General features: G+C 42.1%; 5 protein-coding genes across 5 annotated transcripts; 4 read left to right on the top strand and 1 right to left on the bottom strand.

The window, feature by feature from the left end:
• Positions 1 to 572: 572 nt before the first annotated feature.
• VTP21DRAFT_6391 (uncharacterized protein) lies at positions 573 to 1,929 on the top strand (the record flags this gene model as incomplete). The annotated part of the gene is made up of 4 exons (XM_069397016.1): positions 573 to 772; positions 845 to 945; positions 1,002 to 1,739; positions 1,811 to 1,929. 4 exons carry the CDS (start codon positions 573 to 575, stop codon positions 1,927 to 1,929), a joined length of 1,158 nt encoding a protein of 385 aa, XP_069246906.1.
• A 286-nt stretch (positions 1,930 to 2,215) lies between these two features.
• VTP21DRAFT_6390 (uncharacterized protein) lies at positions 2,216 to 2,900 on the top strand (the record flags this gene model as incomplete). The annotated part of the gene is made up of 3 exons (XM_069397015.1): positions 2,216 to 2,227; positions 2,301 to 2,463; positions 2,527 to 2,900. The coding sequence occupies 3 exons, from the start codon at positions 2,216 to 2,218 to the stop codon at positions 2,898 to 2,900; spliced, it is 549 nt and encodes a 182-aa protein (XP_069246905.1).
• A 996-nt stretch (positions 2,901 to 3,896) lies between these two features.
• On the top strand, positions 3,897 to 5,388 carry VTP21DRAFT_6389 (uncharacterized protein; the record flags this gene model as incomplete). Its single annotated transcript, XM_069397013.1, has 4 exons — positions 3,897 to 4,052; positions 4,111 to 4,313; positions 4,375 to 4,884; positions 4,953 to 5,388. The coding sequence occupies 4 exons, from the start codon at positions 3,897 to 3,899 to the stop codon at positions 5,386 to 5,388; spliced, it is 1,305 nt and encodes a 434-aa protein (XP_069246904.1).
• A 358-nt stretch (positions 5,389 to 5,746) lies between these two features.
• On the top strand, positions 5,747 to 9,129 carry VTP21DRAFT_6388 (uncharacterized protein; the record flags this gene model as incomplete). The annotated part of the gene is made up of 9 exons (XM_069397012.1): positions 5,747 to 5,849; positions 5,905 to 6,003; positions 6,064 to 6,216; positions 6,281 to 6,739; positions 6,809 to 7,586; positions 7,675 to 7,973; positions 8,043 to 8,573; positions 8,630 to 8,821; positions 8,894 to 9,129. 9 exons carry the CDS (start codon positions 5,747 to 5,749, stop codon positions 9,127 to 9,129), a joined length of 2,850 nt encoding a protein of 949 aa, XP_069246903.1.
• A 307-nt stretch (positions 9,130 to 9,436) lies between these two features.
• On the bottom strand, positions 9,437 to 11,210 carry VTP21DRAFT_6387 (uncharacterized protein; the record flags this gene model as incomplete). Its single annotated transcript, XM_069397011.1, has 4 exons — positions 9,437 to 10,705; positions 10,788 to 10,904; positions 10,967 to 11,025; positions 11,096 to 11,210. 4 exons carry the CDS (start codon positions 11,208 to 11,210, stop codon positions 9,437 to 9,439), a joined length of 1,560 nt encoding a protein of 519 aa, XP_069246902.1.

Genomic DNA, 11,210 nt, shown 5'->3' with positions numbered 1-11,210 from the left:
AAGACTTGCTCTATATCTCTAAAAAGAGTATTTAGCGTATCTCTTATTTGAAACTCAGACCCTTTTTTCGACTTTTTTTCTCACAAGAGTAAACGCCTAAAAGATCTATATTTTAAAAAATGAGAGCGAAATCCTTGAATTTGATCTTTGAATACTGGCATTTATTCCTCTTGTTCCTCTTCTTTTATATTCTCGCAATCTATTTGGAATTATTGCTCCCGCGTAATTTTCGTCGGATCCCGTTAATCTCTGGTTTGTATATTCTAATATCCAAAGCAAAAGGAACACCTCATAATGAGGTATGGAACCGTATGTATGCATGTGCCAGGGGCGTAAAGGCTGTTCGTGTAGAGTATTCACTTATTCACGCTTACAATTTCCGCCCCGTTTTCTAATATCATATACAAATATTTAGTATAACTTATTGGGGGCGCCTCATGTCATTCTATGGGATAGAGTATTAGCAAGGGAGATACTAATGCACCCGGAATCTTTCCCAAAAATGAACTTGTTAGAACAATCTCCTAAAAGTTTTTTCGCAAAACTAATGGGTGATAATATGGCTTTTGTGAATGGCGAGACCTGGAAGCGACACCGAAGAAGTAAAATCTCTATTTTATACCTTTATTGAGTTATTATTGAGTTTTAAAGTCATAAATACGGCCTTCCATCGAAACTGGAACACGCGCCTCTTCGCGGAGTGCTTCTATGATCTCCAAGGCATTATTGATACAAATCCTGATAATTTGGATGTTTTGGACGCGTTTACAAGGTGAGATTAATTCTTGCTATTCCTATGCTCCTGTTCATTTATCTTTTTTATTCACCATAACAACAAGTATAGATTAACCTTGGATGGGCTTGGAAATGCTTTATTTGGCGTTCATTTTCGAGCGCTTAAGGATCAGGATAACCCGCTCGTAATCACGTATCGCAATCTAATGAGTAAGTGATTGTATTCCAAACAGTTTGCTAAATCTGAACCATACCTTTTATTCTAGACGGAAACAACCCGTTGTTCTTTATTCTCCCAATGCTCGATAAGCTTCCATATTCCAAACGTCATCTGGTCTATCATCACCTTGATGAATTTGATAATATGCTCTTTCACCTCATATTCGAGAGACGCCGTGAATTAGAAAAGTCAATGGAAATAGACCGTCGGAAGGCTGATCTTCTAACACTAATGCTGCTTGCTAATAACGAAGAGGAGAATTCTCAAATGAAACTTTCCGAACGAGAGGTGCGGGATAATCTCATTCTCTTCTTTATTGCAGGCAATGATACCACAGCTTCTGCGCTTGTCACAATTGTATACTATCTTGCGTTGCATCCCGAATACCAAGATAAATCTCGAGCTGAGGTATTTTCTGCCATCAGTGATGAAATTCCAACGTTTGAAGAGCAAGCACAACTAGCTTATCTTGCCAATATTATACGAGAAGCACTACGGTTAGTGCCACCAGTAGTGATGCTTGGAGAGCGCAAAGCTGTTAGAAATTATCAGCTGGGTGAATATATGATACCCCGAGGATCCACGGTGCAAGTGCACATATGGGGGATGCATCGCGACGCTGCAGTTTGGGGCGAAGATGTAGACGTATTTCGCCCGGAAAGATGGGAAGAAGGAGATAGAAAGCAGTTAGAGAGCCATTTTTGGCCTTTTTCGATTGGGGCGAGGAATTGTGTAGGGTTGGGGATGTCAATGGTAGAAATGAAGGTAATAATATCGATGTTACGTAAGTGCTTATTAGGTCAAAAGTGTAGCCTATTTATGTGATCATATTAAACCATTTCTATTTTTTGAAAGTGAGGCAATATCGATGGGAGTTAGCCGCAGACAGTGCTGGGAGAGATGGGCTGCCTTCTTTGATGGGTACCTTTATTACGCATATTATGGGCATTCGCATAAAATTTAAGAGGATTTGATATACATTTGGCCTCATGTTGCTTTCAAGAAGATATCCTGCCAAATTAGCACGTCCTCTTCACGTTTTATTTACAGAGTTGTGCTTATTCCTTTGCGACAGTTCGTATATGTGTATATGATTTTCGATTCTATTTGCTCCACACAAATAAGAATAAATAAAAGGTTTTTTGGGCTAACCAATTGCAGCCTCCCACAATTGTAAATAAATTAGTCTCCGAATTTTCTTTAGTTGGTCACCTCACTGCTGCACTTCTTATATCCTTTTCATAATCTAGCGTTACCAGAATGTCGTCTCAGGTGCATTTTATACTGATTATTTATAGATTTTATCGCTAGATGAAAGGCTTAATAATGTTGGTTTGTGGTTTAGCTTGTCAACCTCGGCTTAGTGTTCATCTTGATCCAAGTCTCTCGTAAATTCGACACCACTGATCCAAATGTCATCCTAGGCATCCGGGCTGCTTATGTAATTTCTCAGCTTGTGATCCTCGGTGGATGCTTCTACATTAAATCAAAGATTACTCAAAAGCATGGTAATAAGCTGAAAAGTATTCCACAGTGTTCGACCATCACCTTAATCTCTGCTCATTTTCTAGATCAAACCGTCTTAAAATATGTTGAACCCAAGCCAGGCAATCCTGAGGGTGAACTTGTCGTAACCACTCATGAGAAATATGATCTTGATGAGGTCCAAAAACAGATCAAGCAAACCCTTATTGGATTGGCTATTATTGCAGGAATCCACATCTATTTTGGCACGTTCCAACCTCTATTCCTGCAGACTGTTATCCCTGTGCGCGGCTTTCTGACAAGCAAAGTGGCCCAAATTCATTTGTGGGGAAAAGCTGCGGAGGGTGACTTAAAGCGACCATTCGTTGCGGAAGGACCATTCGCCGCGATGACCCAGCCCAAGACTGATGAGGCATCTATCAAAAAAGCTGAGGAGGCTGCTGGCAAAAAGGATGAATAATGTATTGCTTGTTAGATAAAAACGGTATATGGTGGACTGTTTATTTAATTGGGATAATGCTTTTTTAATTTTTTTTAAGGATTTTCAAAAGGCAATGTTCTCTTTATTATATCTCTGAGAACATCCACTCATTGATTGTTTTTTTTTTGTTGGTCCCTTCTTTATGAAAATAATTTCTTTAGTCTTAACATATTACGTAAAAATAGAAAATAAAAGGGTTTCCAAGTTGGCCTTGCTATACTTTATTGAACAAATGACCCTCAAGGAACATTATTAGTCGTACATCAGAGAGGTTATATCATGAAATCAGCGCCATAGTCGAATCACTTAGGGCTTCTTCATCTCAACACTATTGTTTTTTATGTAACGCCAAACTCCCCAAAGCTATGGGCATTTAATTGACATTGTATGGTAACATCAACGAATAAAGATTTGCTTTCGACTAGAGTATCCCTTAGATTTGATATATTACAGTATATCATAGCGAGATACGCTTTTATGAAACTCATTTGCAGCAGTTGAAAGGGAGCATTAGGCAAATTAAACATTGAATCCTGACCAGGGCAAGGTCTGGGATTATTGAAATAGGTTCAGCAATCAACACAGGCGGACGTTTCTTAGGCGGCTGCTCAACGTCCTTCTCTGAAACAGAACGAGCAATCAGAGTTTATTTCCAGGATACTATCGACAGACCAGTGTCCACGTGCCGCTAAGGTCGATAGTTAGCTCGCAATTTCTTCGGCTGGCATGAGAGATGAAATACAGTTTGCTGTGCTCAAAGTTAGTATTTGGCTGCTTTTTGACGTATTTTCTGAAGGAGCTGATGCACGTTGGCCATGCTTAATTTCAAAGGTGACATCCAATTACCATAAATTCCACGTTTTCGATTTAATAAAAATAGAAAAAAGGCCGCAGTCCGATAAGTTATCTCAGCTTTAAAAAGCCATACCTCAAATTGAGTCAGTCCTGTCCTTCGTTTTCGTCTCTCCCTTCTCCATGCCCGAAAAAAATGGCCATGCTAATGGAGCGCAACGGCGCTCAATTCTAATTTTTTCCGGTGGGTCTGCCTGCAACTACATAGTGCAGCAGTTGCAGGCGTTGACGCCCGATGTTGCCTATGTACTGGGTGTGTCTGATAATGGTGGCTCAACGGTAATCCCGCCATCTCTTCTGTGTGGCTCAACTGTCTTATGCATTTTTTGCATTGTAGAGCGAAATTCTGCGTGTGGTAGGTGGACCGAGTATTGGAGATTTACGCTCACGTCTAACTCGCCTTATCGATACGACGCGCAGCGACTCGGGTTCAGAGAGTCAGGCTATAAAAGATCTGTTGAGTTACCGGCTACCAGCTACCTGCGATGATGAATCACGGATTAAAGCAGAGTGGCATGATATTGTCGAGGGCCGACACCAGTAAATTAAACAGATTTTCCCTAACAAAAAAAACCAATTAGTTTCACTTTTCACGGAATAGATTATGGTCCGGGATATCTGCAGGTAAACGGGAGACCATACGTGGCTTCCTCTCGCTCTTCCATTTTGAAATCTTAAAGCGCGCCCATAAAAAATTTGACTATCGCAATGGAAGCATCGGGAACTTCTTTCTTACTGGGGCTCGCCTTTTCTTCAACTCATTAGAGGCTGCTATTTTCTTATTCGCAGCCATCACTGGGATATCCGATCCGACCACTGTTGTGCCCGTCATTAACACAAATCATATGGTAACTATTGCGGCATCCCTTGAGAACGGCGAGAATATCGTGGGCCAATGCGAGATTTCACATCCTTCCTCGGTTAGCGGGAGCGGAAACATCTTGTTTGACAAGAGACGGTGTGGAGGTTTACCGGCTAGGATAAAACGCATCTTTTATATGAATGAGTACGGAGCAGAATTATTTCCCCACCCGAATACTAGATGCTTGCAACTTTTGGCCACAAAACGGACGCTCATCTATTCAATTGGATCGCTCTATACATCTATAATGTAAGATCATATTTCATTGTGTGGCTTAACAAGGCAGAATGTGCTAATATATCTTGAGTATATGCTAGGCCATGCTTGGTGCTTCGCAAGATCGGGAATGCCATTGCTTCTTCGCCAACTCTTCGCCGTAAAATTCTCATTCTCAACGGATCGACAGATCGAGAAACGACGGGTTACACCGCTCTCGACTTCGTACAAGCAATCACGGATGGTTTGAACTTCTCCCGACAAGTGGATATGGTTTGCACTTGTGCAGATGAGAGCTTACACCCTCCAACTGCATCAGATTTGCCTGCAATTACAGCCTCGAATACCCCTGCATTAGACGCGAGCGCTTTCTTGACCCATCTTATATACCTGGACAATTCTGCGGTGCCAGTTCCTGTAGAAAAGATTGAAAACCTTGGTATAAATTGTGTCCCGGTGCGAGGAGCTGAAAGCAATGGTGTGCCTGTGTATGTGGAAGAGGAGCTTAGCCGAGTATTAGAAGCCCTTGTGGAATAATAATAGAACATCGCCGAAAACTCGAAATTTGTACCTTTTACCTTTTCCCTTCAACGGTTTAATTTATTTGTCATAACTTCGCCTTGTTTGTAAATTAGTAATTTACGATAGGAGGGTTGTTCTTATATAGATATCTCTTTTTCGCGATTTTACCAGGTGATCACCTTTATAAGTGAATAAGATCAGATATAAACTGGAGAGTGCATTTGTAAGAATGCCTATTTATTTTTCATGCCGAGTATGCTTTTCAATAGCATAAGGGATGAGCCCTTGGCCTCTACCCAATAGTTAAGCAGTCTATTTTAGTAGTCACGGTAAAGCTCTTTACTTTGGAACAGTCGAGAAGCTAAGAGGGGTTATGGATCAGGTGGTCGATCCCCATTCTCGGGCTATTCTAGAGCCGCAGTTGAAAACAGTTTTACTTCAAGCACAAGCTCACATCACTCCGTCTTCGACAATTGGTAGAAATGCTTTTTACTTGTTTCATTTAGCATAATTTAATCATATTCGACATAGAGAGAGAATCGCGATGGGAGTTTGTACTTGAGTGCTTGGGATTTTTATCAAAAATCCAAGATTTATTAGTAAAAATGGTAGCTGCAGATGAGAAACAAGGTATGAATTATTTCTCTTTTCAAGTTCTTGGATATAGTACTAAGATTTCTATTAGCATAGCCCATTCCGATCGCGATCTATTAGGTGTTCGGGACCTCAGGGTGGTGAATACTCTGATTGAAATCGTGGTAATATGGGGAGTATATCCTTCTTTGCTACCAGGAGTCGGTGTGCCGATTTCGATGAGATCACAATCCGCATATGCTTCTAGAGGTGATCAATACCTTATTTTTTTTTTTTTATTTTAGTATTGCTAAACACGTTTGCTTATATTCAGATCTCTTGATTAAGGAACTAGACGTGGAGTCCTCTTCTCAGCGCCGCTTGTTACAGATAATGGAAACTTTGTCTAAAATAATTTTATCGATTCATGGACCAGTCCCTTACACCACAATCTCCTCTCTCTTACTTGATCGTTACCTCACCGACATCCTGAGTGGTCTTCTGCAGCTGGCGCATGGTCCCGTAGAAAAACAAAGCACAGAAACTGAGGAATTAGTACAGGTGCTGAGCGAATCTGAGCATAAAGAATGTTTATCTACACTTGAAGGGATACTCCAACGAGTCAACTCCTTTCGAGCGATGGAGTCATTAATGCTTCTTTTGGGGTCATCTTCTGTGCAAACTCCTCCAAATTGGTTGAGAAGTGCAAGCGGGCGCTATCTATCGCAAATTCTGCTCAAACCGGATGGGGTATACATTGTATTAGAGTTTATGGTTGGGGACAACCCAGATGGTATGTCACACTAGACTTTTTGGTATAAAATGGGCAATCCTTTAATCATTGCCCTTCTTCAAAACATAGTCACCTTTCCTCAGCTCGATCAAATCGCAAAACTCCTTCTTTCTGTTCCCAGCCAAGCTAAGTCCGGGGAAAACTACTATGGACTAATATTTCCGCAGCTTGTCGATATTATCCAACGAATCACCGATATACGGTCTCCAAAGCTTCGTGCGGCTACTTACGTGGTCGCAAGAATGGCGAACAAGTCTTCCAATCTCACCAAAAAACTTGTTGTATCAAAACTAGCCAAGCCATTTTGGCTTTGGTGGGGATTTGAAGAGAATGTTTCTTCGCGAGACGAAATACCAACTGACAGCTCGTTTGATCCAGTGATAGCTTCAGAAGAGGAGCTTAGCATCTCTATATATTCCCTTCACCGCTGTTTGGTAGGAAATGAACCAAGCCCCATATTGATGGAGACCTTTCTTGAGCGTGCGCTAGCTCCCCTCTACGATCTTTATTCCACCAGTCTTCGCGCCAAACTTCACCCCCGTCAGTCATGTCTTGAACTCCTATCCACTTATTTTCGTGTGTTACCTAGGGTAGAGGATTTACGCCGAATTATCTGGCCACGTAGAGAGGTTACAATAAATCGACCCTATTTCGCCCCCGGGCCAACTGGCGGTGCGGAGTTGCGTGTAAAATGTGAAGAAGGTGGGAGGCCCGAAGTTAACGTTGAAGTAATCGTCGGGCTATTACAGGATATTGGAAATGACGAGTTAATGGGAGATTTTTTCATTAACCTCCTCAACGAGTATATGGCTTTGCAAAAACTGAAGGAATCCACTGAGTCTGCAAAGTATGTACCCAATTATTGGAATCGAATTCTTAGGCTACTAATGGTTTATTTCCGGGGCTTATTTAAAATGTTTTTTTTTTTAATTTAGAATACTTAGTGTGCTCAATATCGTACTCTATATGACAGATAATCTCGGCCCAACTATTTTGAAGCGACCATTTCAAATTATTTCTTTTGCATGCAGTGTACTTGAGAGTGTCAAACCTTCATCCAAAAATTCATTATCTGCTGCAGAGAAAGAAAAGAGTAGCACATCCAGTGGAATGATGGACGATTTGGCCAATATTGTCTCTCCGGAGGAAAGCCTCGAAGCTGAGATTGAAGCAAAGGAGGATGATGAAGAAATTCTCTCGCTTGCGCTCTCGTTGCTTACTGCAGTTTTGCATGGTAATGACACCTAAGAAAAACTGCTCTTCTTTGGTTCCAAATTTAATTATTTAATTTATTCACTAAAAGATAACGAGATCTTGTCTGAACAAGATCTTCGCACTGTGCACATGGCTGACGAGCAACTACAACACCTTCTCAATCACCCCGCACAGGAAATTCGACAAATGGCACGCGATTTACGGGTCGCAATCTCTGCACGCCTTGCTTCTACTGAAGTATCCTCCAACGCTTCCGAAAACTCTCTTCGCCAATATCGCGAAGCGATGCGAGCAATTCAGGACGAGCTTCTGCCTGTAAGGGCACATGGTATGGCAATATTACGCCAAATGGTGTTGAACAGAGATCCTCTAGTAGATGGCAAGGAGGCGGACAAGATTCTCAATATATTTGTGCAGATGGTGCAGGATGAAGACAGTTTTATTTACTTGAATGCAGTTAAAGGCTTATCGGCAATGACTGATATTCATGGGGAAAATATTTTGATTAAATTGGGAGAAATTTACTGCGATTCAAGAGTGGATCTAGATGTTCGGTTACGTGTTGGCGAGGCATTGCTGCAAACAGTGCAGCGCTGCGGGGATGCACTTGCAAAATATGGTATGATAATTTGTCTTCTTTATCCATTGGCGGAGGTTAAGTTTACTCGTCTATAGCCAACGTTTTACTAAATCCGCTCATGCACATGCTGCGTAATGCCGAATGCACCCACTTGCGCTCTTCCACGCTCTCCATTCTCGGCTGTGCTTGTGAGACTTCTCCACTTGCTGTCTCTCCTCGCTATTACGACTTAATTGAAGCTGTTGCCTCAATATTAAATTTAGAGAGTGCAGTGGAAGTACAGCGAGGTAAACTTAAACTCTAGTTGTTTTATTATTTATCTCTCACTTCAATATCCTGATATTATTTTACATCTTCAGCTGCAACGATGCTTGTCCTCTCCCTCATACGCGGGCTTTCGACTAGGCCGTTGCAGGAATTTCCAGCTGATTTGTTGCGTCGCATAATCCGCTTATTGCGTTACTTGGAGTCAGATATACGGCGCGATGAGTTGGTGCGGCACCAGGCGCGAGTGGCTCTTACTGAACTGGACGAAAAGGTGCAAGAGGAAATGGGTGGAGTGGAGGAGGGAGTTAGAGGGATTAAAATGCTGTAGAACTGCACAGGTCTACAGCACAAAACTCGTCTTGTAAATTTACTTGATATATATTTTATTAAAAAAACAGTCATGTTCGTACACAATAAAAAGACGCATCATGTGCTTACAATAGTCTTAATAAAAAAAACAATCCTTCGCAAAAGTTAAAGAGAAATAAACTTGTACAAACACAAACAGGTAGCAAAATAGTATCAGAAAATTGATATATGTATATATAGGCGGTAAATACGTTTTTTTTCTTCAAAACGTTAGTCGTCATAAGGAATTCTATCCTTAAAGTGCGCGATAAAACAACACATTGGCTCTAATCTAAAATTTTAGCTTCCGAAGTCTCATCACGTGCCTGTTGCAAAAACGGAATCACATTAGTTCCGCCTGTACCTCGGATAATACTAGCTGAAGCGCTGAGCCTTCTGGCCAGACTTGGAGGTTGCTGGGTACTTGGTGGAGAGGTGGAAAGGACCGTCTGTGGATAGAGGAAGTTGTGCTGACTAGCCGATTTCGATTGTTTCCCTTGCTCATCTGCCTCCAACCCGTCACTCGTTGGCAAAGGTGGGGCAACGTTTTGTTTGGCGGCCTCTGTCCCATGGGCGATTGCAAATCCTCCGTGCGAAATACTTGGGCCACGCCTCGATTGAATCACGATGTAAAGGGTTACCATTTGCACATGTTTGTCACGGAAGACACGCAGCTGCTGGAGACATTCGTTGTAGGCAGCGCGGAGTTTGGAACAATCTGAGCGCTCCACGAACGCACGTATGTTTGAGACCTGTCGAAGTCGCTCAAGAAAGCGTCTGTGTGGACCCGGCATGTATTGACGCATACGTTCTATGAAATTATTACCATGCGTAACTTTGCTCTCGGTGCTGTCATTTAGTGCATTATAGCGGTCATTGGGAGCCGGCGATTTGTTGGGATAATTCGGGCGTTCTCCTGTCGGATAATGTTCAACTCCCAGGGCAATATCTAAGGCGTGAATCAGAGCGCTCTGAGCAGCACTACCGCCCGCATATCGTCTGTATCGTTTAAGAAATGCCTCCTCATCCTCCTCTTGTTTTCCATTTGGATTGTTCTCACCACCATCTTCTTTACCATTCTCATGAGGTTTCCAAGTAATGCCCTCATATATCAGCCCATATGGAAGGCCTGCCTCTGCCATATTCTCCCACCCCGCAAGATATGGCCTTAGTTTCCAGTAGAAGAAATATGGATCACACCGTTCATACATCCGCAAAATAGTCTCTGTCATGCGCACAAGGGCCTCGCGAATCTCCTGCAAGCAATTGATCACCTTCTCAGTGTGCTCACCGTTTGCCGCATCTATAGCATCGACAATAGCTTGCAGTGCAGGCGCCCCTGTTGCCTCAATAGCTGTCGTCACAAGATAAAACCAGGATTCGTCCGTACTTCCAGTGTAGGTATGAAGTGTGGCGAGATTACTTAGGTTAATGGGATCTTCGGGGAAGATCAAACGCCAGTTCCAAAGCACAACTGCAGCATGACACACAACCGGACACATGTTCAGATGGTCAGCAATCTTTACCCACGGAATTGCTAAACTTGCTGGTAATATCTAATATTTAAAGAATGAGTGGATTTGAATCAATGCAAGATAGTACCCCTGGCACACGGAAAAATAATTATAAGAAACTTACTTCACACACCAGCTCATGCTTCCCCCATACATAAGCATGTCCTAGCATGGACAGGATGACAAATGCACGTTGATACTCTCGTTCTGATCCAAGACGCGAAATGTCCAAAATTGGAAGCTGTCATATATAGAGTGTTAAGCAATTTATTCAACCATGAATTGAATCCATTTCAAGCGAACCTTTAAAACTTTCTCTCTTAATCGTCCCGCCAAAAGCAGATGGGTTAACTCATTCACAACTGACATGGGCAAGCATATTAGAATTAGCTTAATGTTCCTCAACGTAACGTAAAAGGATATTCAACTTGCCATTCTCCCACGGTTCATAATACGGGTCAGGAAGACGCTGCAAGGGAGGCTCCTCAGGAAGAAATCCCGTACGGGGTGAAATATCGAAATCTTGAAGCACAATGTTCTGGACCAT

This window comes from Calcarisporiella thermophila (genome assembly GCF_041956535.1).
Source record: "Calcarisporiella thermophila strain CBS 279.70 unplaced genomic scaffold VTP21scaffold_27, whole genome shotgun sequence".
In the NCBI taxonomy this organism is placed as follows: domain Eukaryota; kingdom Fungi; phylum Calcarisporiellomycota; class Calcarisporiellomycetes; order Calcarisporiellales; family Calcarisporiellaceae; genus Calcarisporiella; species Calcarisporiella thermophila.
This window is presented reverse-complemented; position numbering and strand designations above follow the sequence as displayed.